Source organism: Peromyscus leucopus, chromosome 6, assembly GCF_004664715.2.
Source record: "Peromyscus leucopus breed LL Stock chromosome 6, UCI_PerLeu_2.1, whole genome shotgun sequence".
Classification (NCBI taxonomy): Eukaryota; Metazoa; Chordata; class Mammalia; order Rodentia; family Cricetidae; genus Peromyscus; species Peromyscus leucopus.
In genome coordinates, this window is record NC_051068.1 from 6,857,580 (window position 1) to 6,883,890 (window position 26,311).

Consider the following 26,311-nt stretch of genomic DNA (forward strand, 5'->3'; position numbering starts at 1 on the left):
TATTCTAGTTTTTAAACTGGTTTACGTGTCTTAGAGTCTTAGAAAAGACAAAGGGAAGCCTACGTTAGAATAACCATATACCAGTAAAACTGATAATCACACAGATATGACCAATTCCTGTGCCAATGCAGTACCTAACCAGAGAAAACAGAGTCCAATTGGACCAATTAGAACTACTGAAAACAAAGAAATAATAACAAGTTTCTCATTTAGTGAAGGAGGAGGAGGAGGAAGGCTTCACTGATGAATTCTATTTAAAGAATGACCACTATCAATTCTTCCTAGATAATTACAAAAATATTGAAGAAAGAGAAATTCCAAAATTATTATTATTATTCCAAAGTTACAAAAATATTGAAGAAAGAGAAATTCCAAACACAATCTATAAGGCTAGTATTGTTCTGATGTTAAAACCAAATAAAAATGACTATAGGTCAGTATCCTTGATGACACAGATTTTCAACAAAAATACTAGAAAATTAAACACAGCAACATGTTAAAAATCACCATTATCAAGTGAGATTCATTCCAGAGATGCAAGGATGGCTCATCATATACAAATCAATGAATATGATACAGCCAGTCAACAGAATGAAGATATACTAACCAGTGGAAATGTAAATCAGGGTAGTCACATGGAAATCAGTACAGAAGTTCCTCAAGAAAAGCAAAGCAGAATTATCCTATCATATGATCTAGCTACACTGTTCCTGAGACTATATCAGAAGGAATTTAGATTAACATAACACAGGGATACTAACACAAAACTTATCTTAAATGCCAGTCAGTAGATAAATGAATTTTTAAATGTGGTGTATATATACAATGCATTTTCATTCAGCTGTAAGGAAAATGAAATTACTTCATTTTCAGGAAACTAGACAGAATTGGAGATCTTCCTGTTAAACTAAATAAGCCAGACTCAGAAAGACAAACATTGCATGTTTTCCTCATATGTGTAATGTAGACTTAAACATATTTGTGATTTGAAAGTAGAACAGGGAAATCTGTGGGAGGAGGAAGGGGTCTAACATGAGGTAGATGAGAATAAGAAGGGTAATGGGAGAGGAGGAAATACCATCTTTTCTTTCGTCTGTGGAATCTAGCTGTAACAACATATTGTCAGAGCGATGGGGGAGGGGAGGGAGGGCAAAGCAGAGCGGAGTTATTCGGTGATGAGAGAGACCAGCAGGAGGCAGCAAGGCAGGGAGGGTGAAAATGAGCAAAGCACTATTACACACATTTGTGAAAACTTCATAATAAACTAGCTACACTAATTTTTAATGTTGATAATTAGGAGTGCTGGCAGGATGGCTTGTGCTGCGGAGGCTGAAGACTTGAGTTCAATCCCCAGATCTACATGGTGAAAAGAACTAAAGCCTGAAAATTGTCCTTTGACCTCCACACACATGCTAGTCTCTGTCTGTGCCTCTGTCATACACTAAATAAGTATAAGAAGAATACTTTAAGCAGTTGATGACTAAAAACAAAGCTTCTGTGTTAACTCCAATAAATATCACTGTTTGCCAATGATGCAAACACTCGGCCAGAAACCAATTAGAGCTAATGAAGCAAATCATCAAGTTAAGAAAGAATGTACAAAATTAGTAGCATCACTATACTCCAAGTAGCAGACTTTCCAAACTGAAAATGAAGGGAGCCATACCATTTACAACAGATACAGATGCTAAAGCAAAATTCCTAAGAACAAGTTTAACCAAAGGGATGAAATGTCTCTCCAATGAAGCCTAAAATGTGGATGAAAGCAATAGAGGAATCACAAGAAAAGAAGCATATCTCGTGTGGATGTCCTGAAAGAATCAATATTGCTGAGAATGTCCACAATACCAAAAAGTACAGAGCCCCTGAAATCCCCATCAAAATACTAGAAATCTGAAAATTTGCATTCAACCATCTGCATGCAACTAGGAGGCATTATACCACCTGACTTCAAAATGGACCGTCGGGCTATGGCTGTTAGAAGAGCAGTGAATTGGCATGAAAGCAGACAGAGTGACCAATGAACAGAACAGAGGGGTGAAGATCAACCTGCATGTCTACAACCAGCTCATTGCTGATAAAGGTGCTAAGAAACCACAGTGAAGAAAGGACGGTCTTTTCAATACGTACAGTCGCAGCCGTGACTTCCCTCCTGCTGAGTGGGTTTTGAGTCCCATTAGACATCTGTTGGTTACCTTCGACATGTGAGTGCCACTTACTGCACCTTTACTGAGACCTTGCCATGCTGGTCATTGTCACGGTTTGTAAATGTTGCAGCTGGGTATGACCGTTTAATTGCTTCCTTCTTCCTGCAGCTTGATCAATACAGACTGAAAAAAAGAGATGAGGAGCAAATGACACCATGGTTGTTTAATAAAGCCTCAAGGAATCACATTAGTTTATATTTATCTAAGATCCTACACAATACTATATATATATATATATAGTGCTCCCCCACAAGAACCATGGAGTAACAAAAAAAACTCAGTATCAGGCAACAAAATTTCCTTTTAAATGGTTGGTCATATATCCAAGTGACTCCCAAAACAATAGAGACTACTACATAGTCATGGTTGCCTCTCTGAGGTTGGAGTGAGGGCCCTATTGTGGAAAACAAGGCACACTTAGGATGCAGAACTCAAGTGATTCGATCTGGATGCAATCTAAAAGCCTCTTTCCTGTGGTCTAGCCTCTGTGGTACCAGAAAATATAATTTTCATTTTTAATAAAGTATGTAGGCTGAGTTTTTCCTAGATGGTTCCATTAACCAGTTACCAAATAATGTAATTACATTGAGTAGTATGTGGAATGTTGCTCTATTCCTTTGCCAGAGCAGTATGAGGCACGTTCAAAGTCTAAAAGATTGTCTAGTCCTAGAAAAAAACGAAACACAGCAAGGATATTTCAGGATCCAATGCAAAGGCAACCCATATTCTCATTTGTACTTTATAGTAATAATCATTTTTCCTTGGGGTTATAATAATTTTCTTCAAGCATTAATCCTTCCGGAAATTTTTTCTTTCCTTCATTGTTTTGTTTTGTCTTGTGAGAAAAGATCTCTCTCATGTAGCCAAGGCTGTCCTTGAACTTGTTCCTCCTGCATCTACCTCCTAAGTGGTGGGATCACAAACATGTACCCCCATGCCCAGCTGGAAAACTCATTTCTTTCTTATTCATGAATTATGTAAGCAGGCTGCTCGCTCACCCACTCCCTTATACATCGCTAGGATGGAGAGCATGTAGACAAAAGAATGACCTGGGTTGATTCCCAGTGGGAAGGAGTCTGCTCTCCTGCAAATGCACACAAGAAGGTCTGAATGCATGGCCCGAAGCAGGGTGCCAAGGACACAGATCTGCCAATGAGCAGATCAAGCTGCCACATGAAAACCACACTTCTGCCACTTGCAGAAAAGCTGGTGAGTGTTCTTGGGCATGTGCCTTAGCATCCCTGCTGTGAGATGGTTTCGCCAAGCTACCCTGCCAGCAGTTACTTAAACTGCCAGCAATTGGAAAAGAAAGGGGCTAGAGAGTGTTTCCTCCCATCCTGTCCTGACTGTGATCTTGCTAATGTCTTTCTAGAAGCAAGCTGGAAGATTAAATACCTTCACTAATTTTTTTCAGCCAGAATTTAAGACAAAATGCCCACTTCCAGGCTAATCAGAAAGACCAATGGGAAGCCTCCTAGGTGTTAGAAACTGATAGACAGACCTTTGTCCTCCCTTCAAATATATTTAAGTAAAATGTTAATGCACAGTGTCTAAGAATAAGACTATATTTGGAGATGGACTCTTTGTAAGGAGAGCTAGGTAAAAATGAGATCTATGGTGGACCAGTCCAATGTGAGTGGAATCATAAAAAGGAGATTAAGAACATAAAAGATGGCTGGGAATGTAGCACAGGCATCAGGCACATGCCTCACATTCAGGAGGCACTGTATACGATCCCAACATTGCACACACACACACACATACACACACGCACATGCACACACACGGACTCATAAAAAGAAAGAAAAGAAAAAAAGACAATTTTTTGAAGACACAGGGAGGAAAGGGCCATGTCCAGGAGAAAGAGGGAGCCTCAGAAGAAGCTGGCACTGCTGATACCTCAGTCTTGGGGCCTCCTGCCTCCCCAGCTGGGAGAACAAGTTCTTGTCATTCTGGCCAGTTGCCCCGTGGTCCTCTCTAATGCTAGCCCTGGCTGATTAATACAGGAGCCGTGAGGAAATGTACAGAGAAAACCAAACCAAACTAGTGGGAACTCATGAACTGTGAACCAGTAGCTGTGGAGCCCCCAGGGGACTGGACTAGGCCCTCTGCATGGGCAAGACAGTTGTTTAGCTTGAACTGCTTAAGGGGCCCCTGGCAGTGGGATCAGGATCTGTCCCTGGTACATGAACAGGCTTTTTGGAGCTCACTACCTATGGTGGACTTATACAGCATTATAACACTTAAACAGCATTAGTACCTGGGAAGGGGCTTGGACTGAATGTGCCAGGCTCTGCTGACTCCCCATGGGAGGCCGTGCCTTAGAGGAGGTGGGAATGGGAAGTGAGTTGGAGGAAAGGCTGTGGGGGCTGGAGGAGAGAGGAGATGGGAATCTGTGGCTGATATGTAAAATGAATAGAAAATTTCTTAGTAATAAAAAAATTACAGGAGCCAACAGCTTAAATAAACAGTAAAGCCAAGTTCTGTCCTTAAACCCACGATCTGCAGCATCCTTCCTCTCCTCCACATCATTCCACATACATCTTCATGTGGCTTCATATCTACTTGGTCCATAACAGCCTTCCCAGGGCTGGTTCCAGGTCTGAGCACGTAGGAGGATAACATTGAAGGAACTGTTTCTCTTACTAAAAGCTAAGAGTCTTTATTCATCTGCATCTCTGAATTCCAGACTTGTTGCCTTTGTTGCCATGATTAGGCTTCCAAATCATGGTCCAGGACAGAGTACCCAGATCCTACCACAGTCAAGGGCAACTCCATCTGAATAACAACTAACAGCTCCATTCTACAACCCCTTTCGGAGCCCTGCACTTGGAAAAGCAATGTTATGGCAATCTAAGAGAGAAGAGAAGGTTCTGCATCATAAGAAGCATCACTCTTTTTTGTAGACAGTATAGGTGATCATAGAGGCCATGTGAAGTCACTGAGGAATGGAACAAGCAATGACTAAGTTCAATTAGGGTACTTAATTTAAAATCAGCGTAATGGAAGCTCATAGGCTTGAACAGTTAATATTGTGAAGATGGCTATTCTGCAAAGCCAGCCCACAGATTCAATAGAATCACCATAAAATCACAATATCATTCTTCACAAAAATAGAAATAAGCAATCTTAAACTCCATGTGAACACACAAAATATCCCACATAGCCAAAACAATCCTGATCATAAAGAGAACCATACCAACTTCAAGTTGTACTATAGAGCCACAGTCATAAAAAACAGCATGGTATTGGTATAAGAACAGACCAGTATGGGGGCATAATAGAGGACCCAGAAATAATCTCATGGAGCTACAGCCACCTGAGTTTTTACAAAGATGCCAAAAACATATATTAACAAAAAGTAGCCTTTTTAGCAAATGGTGCTGGCAAAACTGGGCATTCCCATGTAGAAAAATGAAGCTAGATCCCTATCTCTAACCCTGGACGAAAAGCAACTACAAATAGATCAGAGGCCTTTAAAAAGACCTGCAACTCTGACATCGTTCAAGGGGAAACTAGGGGAAATACTTTAAGGTATCAGCATATGCAAGCATTTCCTGACTAGGACTCCAGTCACTCGACTATGCCAACAACTGACAAGTGGGACTTCATGAGATTTAAAAACCTCACAGCACATTTTGAAGCAAGCAAGTGAAGAGACAAGATGGAATTTTTACAGAATGGTAGAAAATCCTCACTATACAGCTGACAAGACTGGTATTTAAAATATACAAAGAACTCAGGCTACATAATGAGAAATCAAACAGCCCAATCAATAAACAGACTACTGAAATGAACAGATAATCCTCGAAAGATGAAATACAAAGAGCCAATTAAACATGAAAACATGTTAACTTCACTAGCCGTCAGATAAGTTTCCATTGAGACTCCACCTCACCCATCTTTGTAAAAACTCAGGTGGCTGTAGCTCCGTAAGAATGGCGGCCATCAAGAAAAGAAATAACAACCAATGCTGGCAAGGATGTAGACAAAGAGGAATAACGCACTGCTGGTGGGAATGTAAAATGGCCCAGACATCATGAAAGCCAGTATGGAGGTCACTCAAAACATACTAAAAATGGAAGTACCGCCGTGTGAACCAGCTGCGCCATTTCCTAGTGTTCACAGGGACACTTGCAAATCAATGTTCACAGCAGCACTATTCACACTAGCTAGGGGATAGAAAGAAGCTCTGCCCAACAACAGAAGACTGGATAAAGAAAATGTGCTATTTTTTGCACAATGGATTTTTGCAGGAAAATGCATGTGACTGGAGATGATCGTGTTGAGTTGAATCAGCCTCAGAAAGACAAATGTCACATTTTCTCTTGTTTTGGGGTCCTAGATGTCAAGACACATAAAATCATGTAAATTATTGATGTCATGAAAGAAGAATAAGAGGATTCACAAGAGATGAGGAGTACAGAGCATGGCACAACGTGAGGGCATGTGTGGGGTGGGATATTCACAGTATAGCCCTGGTGGCCTGGACTGACCAGCTCAGCTACCACCCAGGCCCATCCTGGGCCTTAAGTTAGGCCACTCTAATATCTACCCCATCTAGGACCTGCTGGGACTCATGAAGGGATTGGTCCTGTGGAATGATAGCCACAGGGTCTCCATGACTCAGGATGGCTGTGAGATATCCCAGAGGTTTTTCTGTGAGGATCCAGTGATGATAGTGGTCCAGAAACCAGAGGCTTTGAACCAGACCAATGACTCATTCCAATGAACATTTGCAAGTAAAGCTGATTTGACAAAAGGGTCTACTGTGTGGCACACCGTGGCTCCCAAGGACACCAGTAAAAATGAAGAGACATTGGAGAGGCAGGAAAGATGACAGAGAGAAGAGAGTGTTTTCTTGTTGTTGTTGTTCTCTCTCTCTCTCTCTCTCTCTCTCTCTCTCTCTCTCTCTCTCCTCTCTCTCTCTCTCTCTCTCTCTCTCTCTCCTCTCTCTCTCTCTCTCTGTGTGTGTGTGTGTGTGTGTGTGTGTGTGTGTGTGTGTGTGTGTGTGTGTGTGAATTCTGTTTTGGTTCGATTTGGTTTGATTTTTTTCTTAATTTTCATTTAGGATGCTGATGCAGGGGGAGGGGAGAATATGGAGAGACTGGAAAGTGAGTGGGATTGGAGTGCATGATGTGACTTTCCCAAAAGTTCAATCAAGAGATTTTGTTAAATATATTTTAAAATGGTCTGTGTAACACTGCAAAATGAAGAAAACAACTTCTTGCTTTTTACCTTGTTAATGCTCTCAAAACATGATGTTGACAATGATATAATTTTTTGTTGGGTTTTCCCCCCACTGTTACATAACTCCAATCTGTTGACTTTCTTGTTGGTTATAGATAGTCTTGCCAGGGGAACTTCTTATTCTTATAAATATAGATGGACTTTTAATAAAATATGCTTTTATGCTATTTTCAGAAAAATGAGGTAGCTCTAGACATACTTTTTATTCAATCTTCAAGACTCCTTCAGAAGAAAAAGTTGTAGGAAAAGAATAAATGCCCTTTAAAATTTGAGATGGTTCTTTTTTTAATCTGTTACAAGTATGGTTGTGGCCTATTTAAACAGGAAGCTCTGAGTGAGGGCCAGGTCCTAGCAAGAACAGTATGTGAGCAAATGTAATTTAAAGAAACATTTTGCACAGCTGAATTTGTCTCCTGTCACCTGTGATCCGGAGGTAAGGATGCTTTGGGGGGAAAGCTGAGAAAGATTCTTATTGCTAAAGACTTTCCCCAGTAGTGGAAGAAGAAAAGCATGTGTCCTTCTTTTACAAATAATTCAGTACAGGTGGCTCAGAGCATTTAAAAAATATTTTATATATATATATATATATATATATATATATATATATATATATATATCACCAATCTCTATTCATCAGTAGGTTGACTATCTAAATCAATAGAGACAATGACACCTTGAAAGACAGAATTTTTATTTTCATCTTAAGACAGGCTCAGAGTACAGGTGGATGTTTATAAACTATCTTCAGTTAATTGGATTTCTCAACGTGAAATAGTATTTTCAAAACTAATTAAATTTTGTTCTAATGAATATTTAAGACCAAAATATGTTATCTTTTCTGTACAGCATATAGATTTTTAAATCATCTATAAAGGTAATTATATTTTTTACATTCTCAAAAAGTCTTACCCTATTATTTCTGCTAAGTGGCTCACTTGCTTCCTCTCAGGCCATGATTGAAGAAGCCATCACCAGAGCCGAAGCTTTCTCAGTTATGTACACACCCTTTGCAACAAAAATAAGGGCTGATAAAATAGAAAAAGTGAAAGAGGTGTTCATCAGAACTCACCCTGCATATGTGGACTGTATCTACACAGGTAAGTCTGTCGTCTCATGCAGGTGGCTGATGCTAGCTGCCATGGCAACCATCACAGTGCCCTTTGGGCCTTGTTTTTTGCTTCTGCTCACAGGTGGAAGCTTTAATCTAAAGAATTCAAATGTGAACTTGTTTCTAAGACTTTAAGTAGTGCTAGCTTTCGTTTCAACACAATATGCCTTGTGTGGCACAATCTTAGATGTTTTCAATAATAAATGTAGAAACTTTCAAGGTTTTAAAAGAAAAAAATGAAGTAAAGACCTGTGACAAAAAGCTACCTTTCCCCCAATCCCTTTCCATACTCCAAACAATTAGTATTTTCCTGAAGATGGATTTCTTTTTTTAATCCCATGCTGCTTGAGTTTCCTATCCACTATCCACCTTAACCCTTGGCCTGTCTTTCTTTTTCCAGATAACCAAGGGCACCTGCTCGAATTATTTTTCTTAAGGGAGGGAAAGGTTTATTTTGGCTCATGGTTCAAGAGATAAAGTCCAACTTAGAAGGAAGAACTAGGGCCAGATGTGAGGGGTGTGTAATACACCTCAAGGCCCTCCTCTCCTCCCTGTTTCTCACTTCTCCAGCTGAGCTTCACCTCCTAAAAGTTTCACAGCCTCCCAAAACAGCACCACCAGATGGAGACCATGTGTTCAAACGCACACTCCTGTGGAGGATGTCTCACATCCAAATCCCAGCAATATGGCATTGGGATCATGGCCTTCCCTCTTCTTCATTTCTAAAGTCTCTTGCTTTTGTTCACTCACTCCAAAATATTTTTCCTAATCACTATGTACCAAGGGTTGTTTTGGATTAAGAGGAGTTTTATACACACACACCAAACAAAAATATGCTCAACAATGACTACAAGATAAAGCAAGGCCTCCAAAGGCATGCACCTGGTGTCCTGGTATCAAATTAAGAAATAATCGTTTCTCTTTCCTTTCCCTGGGGCTGAGGCTTTGATTTATGAGGTTAATAACAAGTCTATTATTGATCACGCTTAGAGTATCAGGTACTCTGCATTTGTCCTCTTGTTCTCATAACTGATGAGGAAAGATGATCTACATTAGAAACAAACAGTAACAAGGAAAGACAAATAGCCCTCTGAAGGTCTCTTGCCAGACTGATGACAGCAGATCTCAAATGTGGACCCAGTCTGGGTCCTTGAGCCACAGACTTCTAGACTGCTGGTTTTTATCCATAATGCCCTAGGTACTCCAGAGGAAAGATAATAAAGCCAATTATTGACAGCTGAATCATAAATCCCTAAAGACCAGGGGGAATTTGAGAAGAAAAAAGAAGCAGCGAATGTGGACTTCAGGCTACAGTGCCGGTTCATTCTGGTGTATTGAGTTCGAACACTCTCTTAAGCATTTGACAAAGGGCCCAAGGAAATGGCTCTGCCAGAAAAAGCAGTCAGCGCACAAGCCGGACAACCCATGGAAAAGCAGGGCATGGCAGCAAGTGTCTAAAATTCTAGCAGGGCTCTGATGACACACAGAGGTGACAAGAGACTCCCCTCTCCTCCCAGGGAGCTTCCAAGCCAGCTAGCCAGACACAAGAGAGACTCTGCCTCAAACCAGCTAGCCAGACACAGAGAGACTCTGCCTCAAGCTAGGTGGTAGAAGACTCCCACCCATGATTCTCTTCTGCTATCTACACACGTGCTGGCACGTGTTCCTCACATACAAACATACACACACATGCTCAAAATTCAACTTTTAAAGAAAGATCAAAACACAAAAGAAAAAGTACATTTTTTAAAATCAGTTAATATTTCTCAGAACTTAGACTTGGCTGTTTGCTATAATTTTTTTGAATTATTTCATTATATTTCAAAGATTTTCTGTTTTTTAAGAAGAGTCAGTGATAGCACCTAAAAGTCATACCTACTTATCACCATGGAAAACTGAATCCAGTTCAGCTATTTCCATTCTAATACCTAGAAAACCTAGTGGTGCACACCCTTAATCCCAGCACTCAGGAGGCAGAGGCAGGTGGATCTCTGTAAGTTTGAGGCCAGCCTGGTCTACAGGCACCAAAACTACAGAAAAACCTTGTCTCGGGGAAAAAAAAAAAAAACCTAGAAAGCGGAGGGATTGATTCATCAAGTTGCCAATTTGCCAATTTCTCTTCTGGTGGAATAGTTTAGTTATAGTTAACCTACTTCCCAGAGAAGTCATGAGGATGAATTAATACTTAGGAAGCATTGTTGCCACTGAGAGTTTAAAAACAACAATAACATTAATGAGCCAGACTCACATCTCCTGTAACTCCATCAAACCTGTTATCAAGATGAATTATGATCTGTTGGCAAGACAATTCATGCTAAAGATCTTACACTTTCGAAGAGAAGATAATTACACATCACTAATGATTGTTTCTATTATTTTTGAATTACTAATTGCTAGCATATGACAGTGTGATGTGAGAACCTAGAGTAGGAAGATAAAGCATCTCAAGGGGGTGTGAAGTAGGGAGGCAGTTTAGAATTTTAATCTCTCTGGGTCTACTAAAGCTCTTTGCCTCTGTGGAGTCTGTGCTTTGAGCAAACAAAATGAATGACTGGTGACTTCATTTGCCTCTGGCGCAAAAAAGCAGGGGTTTTCCCCAAAACTTGTTAGCTGGCATGAGGGTGAAACAATTATTAGTAGCCTGTTACTAGAGGTAATACAGTTTTGGGGTGTGGCTTCTTTACCCCAGCACCTTCAAGGTGAGTACAGAGCATGGGAAGAACAAAGGTCAGGTTTTCTTCAACACCTCTCCCCGGGAGGTGCAGAACAATACTTAGAATGAGCACCAGGATCACGTGTAGGCAGCGAGAATGAGTCACACCAAGGAATCACTGTGTTTTCTTGGCGTGTCCCCAAAATAAGCATCTGACTTTCATCTATAGATTTTTTTTTAATTTGAGACAGGTATCACTGTCTATCCCTGGTAGTTCTATAGCTGGCCTCACACTTGCAGCAATCCTCCTGCCTTTGTCATTTGAACTGCTGAGACGATTGCCACCCTGCCCAACTGTAGCTATAAGAAGCTTCTACCCTATTGGAAATTCGATTGTCCACTTATTTCACCAGACATTTGTGCAGCGGCCGTGACGGCACAGTCACGTGCAGATAAGTGAAAAGGAAAGCTGAATCATCACGCTCTGCCACCATGCTCAAGTCCTCACCCACCCATTCCAACGACTGAAAAACACCCTTCCGTGTGCGACCAATGCCATCTTCAGAAACACTCAGCATTTTCATACGTTCTTCTCTTTACTTACACCTACATTTTGGGTGTGTGTGAGTTTGTGTGTGCATACCCACTGGCAGGTCTATGTGAAAGTATGCTCATTTTTGCACACAGAAGTGTGCAAGTGTGTGCACATTTGAGTGTGTGTGTAGAAAAGAAGTCAACCTGAGGTGTTGTTCCTCAGCAGCCATCCACCTTGTTTTGAGAGTGTCAGCAAACAGGCTAAGGCGGATGGTCAGCGTGCCCCACAGACCTTCCCGCCTCTTCCTCTCCAGCACTGGGATTACGGGTGATTGTTACCACACATGGCTTTTTATATGAGAAGGAACGCAGGTCCTCATGTTTGCACAATATGGAATTAGAGAAATGGTCTGAGGAAAGACGATAGATGAGGTGCTGTGCCGGGAACCTTGCAAGGCATAGGAAGGGGTATCTAGCAAAGCTTTGCTGGAGAAGCTGTGGCTAATCATTAAAACTTGGAGACCAGTACTCTGGATCCAGCCAGTGGAGGCTGGCAGACGGACCTCCACCTCAGAAACTCTGCCCAGCCCTGGGTCACCTTCACAGAGCCTCCCTGGGACAGAGTGTGCCTCACTCCCTGGTCACGGCAATGCAGCAAACCCAGCTGTAGTTTGCAGAGGTGACCATGAGCAGGAAGGTCGCCCAGCCACCGACATGTTTTCTCCAACCCATCCTCTCTGTAAGATATTTCTACATTAAAATTAGAGGCATAGGAGGAAGGTATAAAAGTAACTCAATCTGAAATAATTTTGGAATTTAAGTCTAGGCTTTAATTTTTTTCCAAATAAACCAGTTAAATGAGAAATTAGCCTGGCACTGATTTATCATGAGAAAACTCACTGACCTTCTGTGGAAGAGGTCATTTCTATCAGACTGATGAGGAGAGAGTTAAGTTTCAGCTTTGTAGGATGCCCAGGCTCCAGCATGCACCAGAAGTCAGGGTACATCCATTTTTAGAATGGACCCACCAAAATCTTCAAGCCATATTATAATAGAGCTTCATTGTACTGTGTTTTATGGAGGAAAAATTACTGATTTTTTTATAGCATAGCTATCCATTTTTCTTATTTAAGAAAACATCCAGTTTGATTCATGTGGTATAGTCGGGGTATATAAAACAAATAATAATTCACCAGCCCTGGAATTATTATGCTTTCATTTATAAAGATTTTGCTTGTGATTTTTATTCATATATTCCAATGAAATAATGCAATTCCATGCAGTTCTTATTCTTGCATGGCTGTATTTTAATAATAATAAAGTAATACAATAAGCATACCCTGTCTCCTCTTGATGAAAATATCAAGATTTATTTGCTAAATAAATAAATATTCAGTAATGGATCTGTGCTTAGGCATGTTTAATAGAAAAGTTTTCTGGATCAGATATCAATTACTTTAACACTTAAGTGGATAGAGTCATAGTTTGTCTTTCCTGTGCACTGTAACTCCCAGGAGTAAATACGTATGTACAGAGGAATAATAGATTGTTTTTAAATAGACCTTTAAAAATTGCTTCTCACTGGAATTTATAAGTTTGTTTTTGCACAGCCATCATTTACCAATAAGAATAATGTATTCTTATTTTCTCTAAAACATAAAGTAAAAATTCCTCATTTTTTTATTCCTTCCTTAAATCATATAATTTTATCATGATCAAGAGCTTTCCGGATCAGAATGTCTTCCTCTTTGTAATCAGCTTTCACAAACTGAAAAAGTTATGGAATTAAAGAGCCCGCACCCCCAACATTGTTAGGAAAATGTTGCAGGCAAGTTTGTGATCATGAGGATAAATCACTGGTATTTCTACAGAGTTCTCCTAGAACTAGAGAACCACTCCCAAAGTAAAGACACACCTCATAAACCGGCTGGAAGTCTGGATTGTTGACACAGTGTTGCTCTTCCTGGTGTGACGTGGTGTCCGGGCAGTACTGTAACGGAAGTGAATGCTTCCCAGCCACAGTCCGTGTGTGACCCTGTGGCCTCAGTGCATAGGCTTCGGTTGTTTCTGCCTCTTTTCTACCTCGCCTGAGCCTCACCTCAGCTCCACTGCGCCTTCTCTAATGAATTTCCTCACGATCTCTGAGCAAAGGTGGACAGTGTTGCTCTCAGAGACATCAGCCATGATCCAAACCCAGGGCGAGATATAAACACCTCTGCAGCCTCTGAAGATCAGGTGGGTTGGAGCAGGGTGGCATGGCTGAGTAAGGTGGGCCTACAGCAGATGTGTATTACAGCTGTTATACCCATAATGCTCAGCAAAACCGTGGGAAAGGCAGGTCCCCTCAAAGACTGATTCCCACTCTGAGTTCTCTGGACACGGGCCTCAAATGTACAGCTAGGTGTGTGTGTGTGTGTGTGTGTGTGTGTGTGTGTGTGTGTGTGTGTGTATGTGGTGTCCTTGTGTATGGTGTGTAGTATGTTTACACGTGATCTGTGTGTTTGTGTGTGTGTGGTGTGTGCTTGTGTATGGGGTGTATGTGTGTGTGTGTGTGTGTGTGTGTGTGTGTGTGATGTGGGTGTGCTTGTGTGAACACAGGTGCCAGAGGACCATCTTACATGTCACTCCTCAGGCACCATCTATCTTATTTTGATTTGTTTTATTTTGAGACAAGGTCTGACATGGGCCTGAAACTCACCATGGTATCAGGCTAAAGCTGGCTGGTCAATGAGTCCCAGGGCTTCACCTGTCTCAGCTCCCCCAGCCCTCAGGTTACAAGAGCAAAAGCAGCACACTCAGCCTGTGGACTTAGTTCTGGAGGTTGAACTCAGGTCCTCAAGCTTGCATAGCAAGGACTTCCTGACTCAGCCATCCCCCAGGACTCCCTGACTCAGCCATCTCCCCAGGACTTCCTGGCTGAGCCATCTCCCCAGGACTTTCTGGCTGAGCTATCTATCTCCCCGAGGACTTCCTGGCTGAGCCATCTCCCCAGGACTTTCTGGCTGAGCCATCCCTCTAGGCCTATTTGGGTTTTTTTTTTCCTTACTATTTTTATGACATACCATAAATGCGTAAATATGTATTTTAAAATATATGGTTCAGCTGATTGTGGTAACTCGAAACTGTAATCCTACTCTCAGCACTTGGGAGGCTAAGGAAAGAGGATTGTACGAGTTCAAAGCCAGCCTGTACCACGTAGAATTGCAGGCCAACTTGGGCTACAATCAAAAAAAAAAGAAAGAAAAATTTTTTAAATTGTGAAAGAAAGTTGGGTGTGGAGGTGCAGACCTTTAATCCCAGCACTAGGGAAGCAGAGGCAAGCAGATCCTGCGAGTTCAAGTCCAGCCTGGTCACATAGTGAATTCCAAGACAGTCAAAACTGCATAGGGGGGCCCTGTCCCTTCCAAATTTCGAACCATTTCCCAGCCGTTCCGAGATGATTGGTGCTCTAACTTCAGAGTCGCCGCTTCCTGCTATGCCTTGAGTGTGAGCTGTACCCTCAGCTGCACGTGCCAGCGCCAGTCCCCAGCGTGGACTGGGAAGAAGGACTGATGTCACGAGGCACCACCATTGGAAGGGTTTAGACGTGTCTCTCTGGAGTGGGAAGAAACCAGAAGAAACTCCCAAACCCAGTTTGTTATGAGCTAGCCAAGCCCTTCTCCTGAGCCCCACACCACACATGAGACTCTCCTTGCTCCCATGCACGGCCAGTGTAAGTCCCACACTCATCCCATGGCACAGGGGAGACACACACTGGGCGTGCACACCAAAGCTTGAACTTTTCAGCCTGAGAACCATGGGCCAATATAAGTCTTGTTCCCTAATAAGGCTCCCGACTTCAGGTGCTGTGCTATACCAACACGGAGATGGTTGAGCTACTCCCTCTTTCCTACCCAGTGTTGTCCTCTCCATCTTCATTCCTAAACTCGTCACTGTGGAACACTATACATCTGAAATCACAGAAGGAATGCACTGAATTTGGCTTCCCTTGTGCAAGAACCTATTCATGAAATCCCTCCCTGCCATGGAAAGCACTAATTGCTTTGTTTGCGTCCCTCTCGGGTGTTACATGAAAAGCTCAGAATTGAGATGCATCTTCTACTAGTGAGGGACATGAGTGACCTGAGGCTTCTGGATGCTACCAGTAAAATTCATATAACTCCAGTGATCCTGCTGGTCCTACACACTATGTTTTGGAGTCACATGGCGGAAGAGATAGCCATCCAATCAAGTTTTCATAGATAACATCAAATGTTTTTTTTTTTTCGAAGAGAAGTACCAATTTAAAATTTCCCAATCAAGTATTCGTTTTTCATTTTCATACATCTCACAATTATATATTAGTCTATTTTTAATTTTAGTGTCTGTGTCCATTATACATGTCATTTGTAGTCGATCTCTTCTGTGTATTCCCTGGACATTATGTGTGTGGGTTAGTTTGTTCTGGACATGTACTCTGTTTAGGTCCCCTGCCTGCTATTCTAAAGTGACAGCAATTTATCTCTCAGCTTGTCACCCTGTTCTGTATGTCACTCCTGTCACAGGAAAGTGGGTACATCGGGAGGAGGGTCTTATTGTTCTGTTCATGTGCCGTTTAAGAAGGCCATTTTGTCCTAGTGGAATTGCTGTAGTTTTTTCTCTTCCTTGATGTCCCACATCACCCATCTTCTGTTTTGCTTTCCTCTTCAGATCTGTCCAAGTCTATTGGGGTCTGATAAGATGACACCTCAGTCCAGAGCACTGGCTTTATAGAGGAGCTGGGTTTGGTTCCCAGATGGCAGCTCATGACCATCTGAGACTCCAGTTTCAGAGGATCTGGTGCCTTCTTCTGGCCTCCACAGACACCACAGGCTGCACATGACACACATAGAGTAAAATAAATAAATACTTGTAAGAAAAACCTCCTGGGAACCTATGTGTCAATGTGGGGAAACTGGCATCTTTATAATTTTGAATCTTGCAAATCATGAACATAACCTTTACAATTTTTTTCAATTTTAGTAGACATCTTCATTTTCCTTCAAATTTTTTGTTTCCAAAGACCTCAGCTTTTTTAACTTTTGATTTTTAATTTTCATTAACATAGTAATTGTACAGTTATGAAACAGAGTGGAGCATGTGTATGCTGCATATAATAATCAGAGCAGGACGGGGGTGCATCCATGACTGTTGACATTTTTGTGCTTGGAACATTCAAAAGCCTGAGAAGAAATGCAGTAAGACATGCTGTTGTTCCTGCTGCTGTTGCTGTTGTTGTTGCTGCTGCTGCTGTTGTTACTGTTGTTGTTGTTACTGTTATTACTGTTGTTGCTGTTGCTGTTGTTGTTGTTGTGGTGGTGGTGGTGGTGGTGGTGGTTGCTGTTGTTGTTGTGGTGGTGGTGGTGGTGGTGGTGGTTGCTGTTGTTGCTGTTGCTGCTGCTGCTGTTGTTGTTGTGGTGGTGGTGGTGGTTGCTGTGTGTTGCTGTTGTTGTGGTGGTGTGTGCTGCTGCTGCTGTTGTTGTTGTGGTGGTGGTGGTGGTTGCTGTGGCTGCTGCTGCTGTTGTTGTGGTGGTGGTGGTGGTGGTTGCTGTTGCTGTTGTTGTTGTTGCATATCTCCAGCAATTTTCAACTCCCCCAGCTGAACTCTATATGGATTAAGCAGCAACTCCTCACACCCCTTCTGCCAGCCCCGGAATTCTCCTTCTACTCTCTGTCTCTATGAATTTGACTTCTCTGTAACTGGAGTTTTCTCCAGTCCCGCCAGGGCCCACAACCACTCAGACCCAAGTAAACACACAGAGACTTATATTACTTATAAACTGTATGGCCATGGCAGGCTTTTCGCTATCTAGTTCTTATATCTTAAGTTAGCCCATTTCTGTTCATCTATAAGTTGCCCTTTGGCTTGTGGCTTACCAGTACTTTTCCATCAGCCTTTCTCTTCCCAGAATTCTCCTCTCTCTTGTCTTACCTACTGCTACTTCCTGCCTGGCTACTGGCCAATCAGCATTTTATTTATCAATCAATCAGAGCAACACATTCACATCATACAGAAAGACATCCCCAGCAGAGAGAGGCCTTGGCAGGTTTGAGCCAATGTGCCCCACAGTGGGTGAGGGAAGCATGCCAAGCAGACATGGCGGGCGGCAGCCAAGGGGACATGGAGGAAAGTCACTCACACCATGCAGACACAGTACCCATGTAGAAAGTTTTATTGGAGGGAAAGGGAGAAGGGAAGAGAGAGAAAGCTGGGTGGGGACTGAGAGAAGAAGAAGAGAAAGAGAAAAGGGAAGAAAGGGAGAGAGGAGGTGCGCACCACCTCATGGCAAGAGAGAGGAAGGGAGAGAGTGAGAAGCAGAAAACTTTATGTAAGATGATATTGTCAGGGATATTTTATCCATTTGTATCTGGCTTACTCCATATCACATAATGTCTTCAAGGTTCATTCATGTTGTCCATACCAGATTTCACTTTCCTCTTAAGTATAATTAATATGTATATATGTGTGTATATATATGTATGTGTGTATGTACATATGTGTGTATGTATGTGTGTGTGTATATGTGTACATATCACAGTTTCATTGCCAATTTAACATGAGTTCTTTCCACTACTTGGTTATTATGTATAGTGTTATGAATGTGAGCGTATAACTACCTATTTTAGCCTTGTCTACCAATTATTTGGAGTATATATTTAGCAGTGAAGTGCCAGGATTAATTTTAAAGGACTAGTGTAGATATAACCAACCATCTAATTAAATAAGAAACACAGAACCAATGTAAAGAAGAAAGCCAAGAGGTCAGAGCTCAGAGCTAAAACCTTACCCTTCCTCCTGCAGTGGTCCTACCTCTCTGAAAGAGAGCTACTTCCTGTGTGGTTGTCTTTATATAGTCTTTCTGTTCTGCCTTCTCATTGGTTGTAATCCCAAACACATGGCTGCCTCATCACTGCCTGTCTGTAGAGACTTCCAGGTCTTCTATGGTATTGAGATTAAAGGTGTGTGTCTCCAATGCTGGCTGTATCCTTGAACACATAGAGATCTACCTAGCTCTGTCTACCAAGTGCTGGGATTAAAGGCGTGTGCCACCACTGCCATGCTCTTGCTATGGCTCTAATAGCTCTGACCCCTGGGCAACTTTATTTATTAACATACAATTAAAATCACATTTTAGTACAAATAAAATACCACCATAGACTAGCTATGTCACTTTTCATATAGCCACCTAGTATTATATTACTACTGTGATATATAAGGGCATCATCAAGATATGCTCAATTTTGTTGTATGCACTTGGTATAAAAATTAACACTCCCCAGTCCTCCTATGAGGAAAATGTATATAAAGGAAATATTCTCCCCAAACATTGAATTTGATGTATTTATGTGTTTTACATGTGAACTTAATATTTTTTAAATTATTTGTAAATGTATTGAACCTTCCATGTCAAGTGCCAGTCACCAGCTCAAACAATGAGCATACAGGCTTCCAAAGGGCAGCGGGGTGCGGAACAGGCCAATCCCTGCATCTGAAGTGTCTGTAGGTGGCACCACCTTCAAACACAGCTGTACCCAACGGCTCCATGTCTCTACTGCTCTGTTTCCTTGGTCAAATTTGTTCTGACGCTGTACCTTGTATTCCCCTACCCGCCATGCCTCAAGTGCTAGGTCCTAGAGAGCAATAGCAAAACGGTCAACTACGTCTTGAGATGTGAAATTGCCCCACCCACTCATTCACAAGCACATCACTGGTGTCAAGACAGTATAATGGACTGACTGACAAGTTCATCATGTCACACTTTTAAAAACACCTTTAATCCCAACACTGTGGAGGCAGAAGCAGGTGGATCATATGGTGTAGGGGTCAGTCTGGTCCACATAGTGAGTTTCAGCCTAGCCGAGGCTACTTGATGAGACCCTGCTTCAAAAAAAATTTTTTTAATATGTTTATTTGTGTATGTGTGTGTGTGTGCGTGTGTGTGTGTGTGTGTGTGTGTGTGTGTGTGTGTGTGTGTGTGCGCGCGCGCGCGCACAGGTTCCCAGAAGAGGATTCATATACATTGAAACTGCAGGTACAAGCAGCTGTGAGCTGTCTGATGTGTGCTGGAGCCAAGCTCTGGTCCTCGGTAAGAGAAGCGAGTGCCCCTAACTGCTCTGCCACTCCAGCCCAGGGCTCGAGTTCAGAGTAGGAGAGAGACTGAGAAAGTTTTTCAAATGTTTTGTTTTTGTTTTGTTTCTAACATAATATTTTTATTGATTATTCGGGAATTTTTTTTTTTTTTTTTTGGTTTTTTCGAGACAGGGTTTCTCTGTGTAGTTTTGCACCTTTCCTGGAACTCACTTGGTAGCCCAGGCTGGCCTCGAACTCACAGAGATCCTCCTGGCTCTGCCTCCCGAGTGCTGGGATTAAAGGCGTGTGCCACCACCACCCGGCTGGGAATTTTATATAATGTACCCCAATAATACTCACCCCCCAGTCCTCCCAGGTCCACCCCTCAGCCTTGTGACCCCCCAGAAAAGTCCAATTTGTGTTGGCCCTATACTCACTGGAGCATGGTGACACTCCCAGTGGCCAGCCCCTTACAGAAAACAGGAAGGAAAACAGGAGTCCTTCCCCGCCTGCACCCTGCCAGAGCCATCAGTTGTGGAGAGCTACACTTCAGTATCCTCACCATAATTTTTATGAGTTCTCTTCAATGGCTTCCTGTTGAGGCTGTTTCTTCTGTTTTGTCAAGGAAGAGGAGTATGGGGTAGTTGGTAGAGGTTGTCACAGAAGCCTTCTGTGTCTCTCACTCTCAACTGTGAGTCTGCTGTCATCGATACCACTGCAGGAGAAGCTTCCTTGCCCTTTACAGTCAGTGGGAGCATGGATCATGAACTTCCACATGGTTGCTGGCAACAGCACGAACCACAGAAGTCCACATGGCCACTGGCATTAGCACATGTCACACACTTCAGCATGGTCTCTGGTGGCAGTACAGATCTCTGCCACAGCATGGGCCTCAGATACCAGTATGACCCTCAGCGGCAGCACAGGCCATGAACACTAGTATGGTCCCAGTGTCAACCTGCCCACGGACATCAACATGGTTTCAGATGGCAGCACAGACCACGGACATCCACGTGACCTTCAGTGGTAACATGGACATGGCCTTCTGCAGGAGCACAGCCCACATGCATCAGCATGACTTCAGGAGGCAGTACAGAGCTCGAACATTCACTGTGTTGCCATCATTTTTGTCTTTTAAAGAAAAAGGAAGAGGAGGGGATAGGAAGCAAGGAAGAGAGGAAGGGAGGAAGGGAGGGGGGAGAGAGGGAGGGAGGGAGGGAGGGAGGGAAGGAGAAAGAGGAAGGGAGGGAGGGGGAGGGAGGGATACTCAAGCAATGGCCGGCCATGCCAACCCTTACACAGCGCAGTCGGCATGGTGCTGATGCACCCACAGTGTTCTAGTGAACAGTCAAGGAAGGGAGTAGCTGTGTCTTTAACTCTCGCATTGCCTGAGACCTACTTCAAGTGGATTTGAGTAAGTTCAATGTAATGAGTCCCAAAGACCCAATAGAGCTGACTAAAGAAAATGTTGCAACCAACAAGGATTCTAAGCAAAATAGAAATGAAATGTATATAAAATTCCTGTGGGGTTACTTATCTTTCTAAATTTTATACAGGCTATGAAAGGAAACTTAAATACACCAAATTGGTCTCAGAGAAGTAGACCAACAGCCTGAAGTGAAAATGAGGATTCTTGGGAATGGAAGCCAGTTTTTCCCGCTTGCATGTGTAACTCTGTAATTATAATGGCCCAGGGGAAAATACAATTTATTATGCAACAATCCATTATTCATATTGCTGGCTCACACATCAAATGCAAAACTCCAAGCACACTAAGTTTTAAGTGGTGGGTCTTCGCCTGTTTGGGGTTTGGGGAGATCAGTTCTCACTGTATAACCCAGCCTTGCCTCAAGTTTGCAACCTCACAGCCCAGCCTCCAGAGTGTAGGGGCTACAGGCATGCACACCCAGCTCATCGGTGTCTTGAAAAGTAGAAAACTTTGTATTATTTATGAGGGAAGGCAATGAGGACAACTTAGCTGAAAAGTTGCTGCCTTTTGCTACTTTCTTGCTGATGTGAGTTTGTGGAAAAGTTCCAAGACAGAAGGATTGGCATTAAAAAGAGTACAAGATAAAACTCAGAAATGACTAAGAAAGAGGTAATGACGGAGTGTCGGCATTCAGAAGCACAGCAGGAGCTAAACTCTGAAACTGATCAGTAAAGAGAAGTCACATAAAACTCACACAGTCCCATCCCTCACTGAACAATTGGGACCTTTAGAAATGAGATTTTGCTCTAACTCAAAATGTCAGAACATTTTGTTACGGACAAAGGGCAGGGAGATGACAGACTCCAGAAAGTAGAAGGTGGGACTAGAAAAAGGGATGATAGGATGCAGGTAGATCTGCATGTCCCTCGGGGGGACTTGAGATCCCTCTGATTTTTGTTTCTATTATTAGTGCTTTTAAACAGTGGGATGGCTCAGCAGGTAAAGGTACTTGCCACCAAGAAAACTAATGCCTCCAAGTTGCACTGTGTGTGTGTGTGTGTGTGTGTGTGTGTGCGCGTGCGCGCGCGCGCGCATGTAAATAAATAAATAAATGTAATTTTTTAAAGGAAAAGACTCCTTGAAAGGTTCATTCATGGCCCGTCAGCCGTAGTTATGATTAGGTGTCCAATTGATGATAATGGTACTTATAGTTCATACTTTACTGCCAGAGAGTTCAAATTTCATTTTATAGATGTTCAACTTCATAACAAATACAGCTCTCCCTGACATATAGATGAGTCTGTTAGGCCACAATCGATATTTCATGTTTCTGTTGATGCTTTTCTATGCTGCTGGTATTTCTTGCAGCACAGTCTTCTGTGACCAGATACCCATGTTTGAAAATTCTCTGAAGGACCGGCAGTGTCCAGTGTCCAGTGTCCAGCCTGAGTGGGGTTTGAATGAGCAGTGTCCCCACAGGCTCATGGTTTTGAGCACTTGGTTCCCAGGAGGTGGTGCTGTTTGGGGAGCTTGTGAAACCTTGAAGAGATGGAATGTTGCAGGAGGAAGTGTATCACTGGAGCAGGCTCTGCCATCCCACAGCCTTGTTCTCCCCAGCCTTTTCCAGCACATGGCTTCCTGACTGCCAGGCTGGAGAGAAACGTCTGCTGCCAGGATTTCCCTTCATGATGGACTGTCTCCTTCTAGAACTGTAAGCCGAAATAAACCCTTTTGTCAGGGTATTCTGTCACAGCAACAGAAAAGTAATTAATACAGTCTAATTGTGAAACTAGCAACCCAGTCAGAGGTGCTATGCTCATCCCAGCATCTTAGCGCTGAGTAGCCCTTTGTGAGATAAACCATGACCCATTTGAGCTTGAGTTAAAATGCAAATCAGTATGACTCTTCCCTACAGTTAGTGACAGAACATAAGCCATATCTCAGAAGCAGCAGACATTTGTTCTCATTTGCATCATTCAAAATTTGGAACTTGAAAAGAAATGTGTTTCTAGATTCAGTTGAAGAATTGATTGAGCACCCGCCAGTCCCCTTGTAGTAAGAATATGACCTGAAAATGTGAGCTTCAGTGGCATGAAAATCTGTTGGTGAGTTAAGAGGTATCCTTGTGAAGTAGCAGTCGCTGGAACTGAGTTTGAAGGGGATAACTGACAGAGTCAGGAAAGCCTTCCAGACAAGGTGAGGTGAGTTAGACCCAACTGGGAAATGGAAAAATGGAGAGAATGATTGTGTGCTCTTGGGACACAAACAGAAGTTCAGAAGCCGGATAGACACAAGCTGGTGAAATGCAGAGAAATCTGCCGAAGTGATGGCAGAGTTACACCAAATTAAAAACATAAAACCAGGAAAGACAGTATGGAATGTTACAGGCTGGCGTGGTGCTTGCCTGAAGTTGGTGGAGACTGGGGCTTGCTATGCAGCCCTAAAACTTGCACTCCACCTACACCTGTCTCCAGAGGATGGGCGGCTCCAGGCAAGCACCACCACACCCAACTTATCTGTGTCTTCTGGAGTAGAAACCTTTTCATCTTTGTGAGAGGGCAATGATGGTACTTACCTGGGAGTCTTGATTTCCTGGGAAGGAACCACTGAAGCTCTGAGGGGAAATGGGACAGTGACAGGGGTGGTGGGCGGAGCTGCATCAGCATACAACCAATGGCAATGCTAGTAACGATGCTTTCTGGGAGACCGTCTCTGTGACGGAGATTCTCTGTGATGAGAAATCTGGTCAAGAGGGTGACTGTAAGACATGGAAGGAGGCTGAGGTGGCATATAACCAGCACTATTAGTAATTGAGATGCCATAAGTTTCAAGGAGACAAGGAAATGTTAGTCAACAATGGTCTTGAATTTTGAGTCAGAGAAAAACAAATGGTTGCACACTAGTTATCCTCATCACTTTGGCAAGCATCAGGGGCAAGGAAAACTGAAGAGAAAGAAGTCAGCTCTGGGAACAAATGTAGTTGACTCTTTTACTCTTTTTACTTTGGGGGACCTGCTGCCCCGCTCCCAAATAAATCACACAGACGCTTATTCTTACCTATGAATGCCCAGCCTTAACTTAGCTTATCTCTACCCAGCTTTTCTTAAATTATGCTGCCTACCTTTTGCCTCTGGGCTTTTATGTTTCTCTATCCTATATACCTTCCTTTATTTCTTACTCTGTGGCTGGCTGTGTAGCTGGGTGGCTGGCCCTGGATGCCCTGCTCTCTTTTTCCTTTGTCTTGCTCTTACTCGTCCCAGATTTCTCCTCTTATTTACTCACTCTGCCTGCCAGCCCCACTTATCCTTTCTCCTGGCTCACTACTGGCTGGCTGTTCAGCTCTTTATTAGACCAATCAGGTGTTTTAGACAGGCAAACTAACACAGCTTCACAGAATTAAACAAATGTAACATCATCAAATGCAACACATCTTTGCATCATTAAACAAATGTTCCACAGCATAAACAAATGTGACACATCTTCACCTAAGATTTCACAACAAACGAATTTGTTCCATCTGAGGTAAATTTTGGAACTCAGGGCAGGAAGTGGAAGAAGCAGAGACCATGAAGGAACACTGCTTTCTAGCTTGAGCTCCATGATCTATTCAGCCTGCCTTCTTCTACAGCTCAGGACCACCTGGCTAGGGGAGGCACCACCCACAATGCACCAGGCCCTCCCACATCAGTAATCAGTCAAGAAAATGACCTGAAGATTGCTTACAGGCCAATCTGATGGAGGTGTTTTCTGAGTTGAGGTTCCCTCTTCTCAGATGACTCTCTGGCTTGTGCCAAGTGAACAAAAAACTAACCACATAACTTGGTTTCTTTTCCTGTCACTGTGTAAAATACCCTGAGAAAGCAACTGAAGGAGAAAGGGTGTATTCTAGCTCACAGCTCAAGGATACAGTCCATCAAGAACGTGAAGTCAGGGTGTCGGAGGCTTGACGCAGCTGCTCACATGACATCCACAATCAGGAAGCAGAGGACGATGAAGGCATTTAGCTGCCCCTCAGTTCCCTTTACCCACCTACACAGGCCAGGATCCCAGTCAGGAAATGATGACCCCCACAGCAGGCAGGCCATCCCACCTCAAATAACACAAGAGAATCCTCCACAGGCATTCACAGAGGCCCACCTGTCCCCCAGGTGATTCTAGACTAACCAGCACAGTGTATAAAAACAAGAGAGACAGAGAGACAGACAACAAACACCAGAAACATGATTTTTAAAAGGAACCAGCAGAAATGGAGAGATCAAAAGCTTCAGTAACTCCAACAGCTGATTGGACAATGCTAGTCTTCCCCATGCACTATATTTCTGGTTAACAAACAACTATCTAAACCTCTTTTGCTAAGCTTTAGCTATCTTTCATCTGGAAGGAAAAAAAGGATTGAAAAATATGATTTTTCAAGAAATGTAATCTTCATGGTCTCTCTTTGATAGTGTTTTGTAAGAATCTACTTTCCTATAGTAAAAACTTACAGCTGTGCCACAAGCTGAATTTTAATAATAAATTCTATTATAGACTTTTAAATTTCTTCTCCAATGCTGATAAACTATAAAGGGATGGACGAAAAAGACCTATCTTCTCCCAGTCTTCTTGACACAACAGGAGCCAGAAGGGCATTTCTTAAAATCATTTCTACCAGAGGACAATATAACCTGGTTAACTTTCTTACCCACCAGAAACACAAGAATTTCAGGCATATGTTTAAGCACAAAGTTGAGGACAATTCCACTCAAATGAAGTTACATGAGCTTCGCATTTGGGAAGTATGTTGTTATGTGGGGGTCATAGATTACCTGCCAAAATAGATGTTCACAGTCTGCAATTACTCTGCATGTAAATGGAAGAAAAAACAAAACCAAAACCAATCACTTGCATTCCTTTCTAAAGTTAACAACATGTGCTAAAGGTCTAAACACATTCCAAATTTTACTTAGAAGATAACAATTAATCAAATTCACATTGGAAGGGATGTATCTAGCTAGGACCAAGAAGAGTCAAAATATACTTACATTTTGTTGGCTCTGGGGCT

The 26,311-nt window shown here is 42.6% G+C and overlaps 1 protein-coding gene across 1 annotated transcript in view; it reads left to right on the forward strand.

Annotated features, from left to right (window-relative positions):
* Window positions 1–26,311, forward strand: part of Spata16 (spermatogenesis associated 16) — a 272,366-nt gene that overhangs the window by 193,982 nt on the left and 52,073 nt on the right. The window contains exon 6 of the mRNA XM_028875802.2: window positions 8,407–8,554. Within this exon, the coding sequence (XP_028731635.1) occupies window positions 8,407–8,554 (148 nt within the window). The remainder of the gene's footprint in view (window positions 1–8,406; window positions 8,555–26,311) is intronic.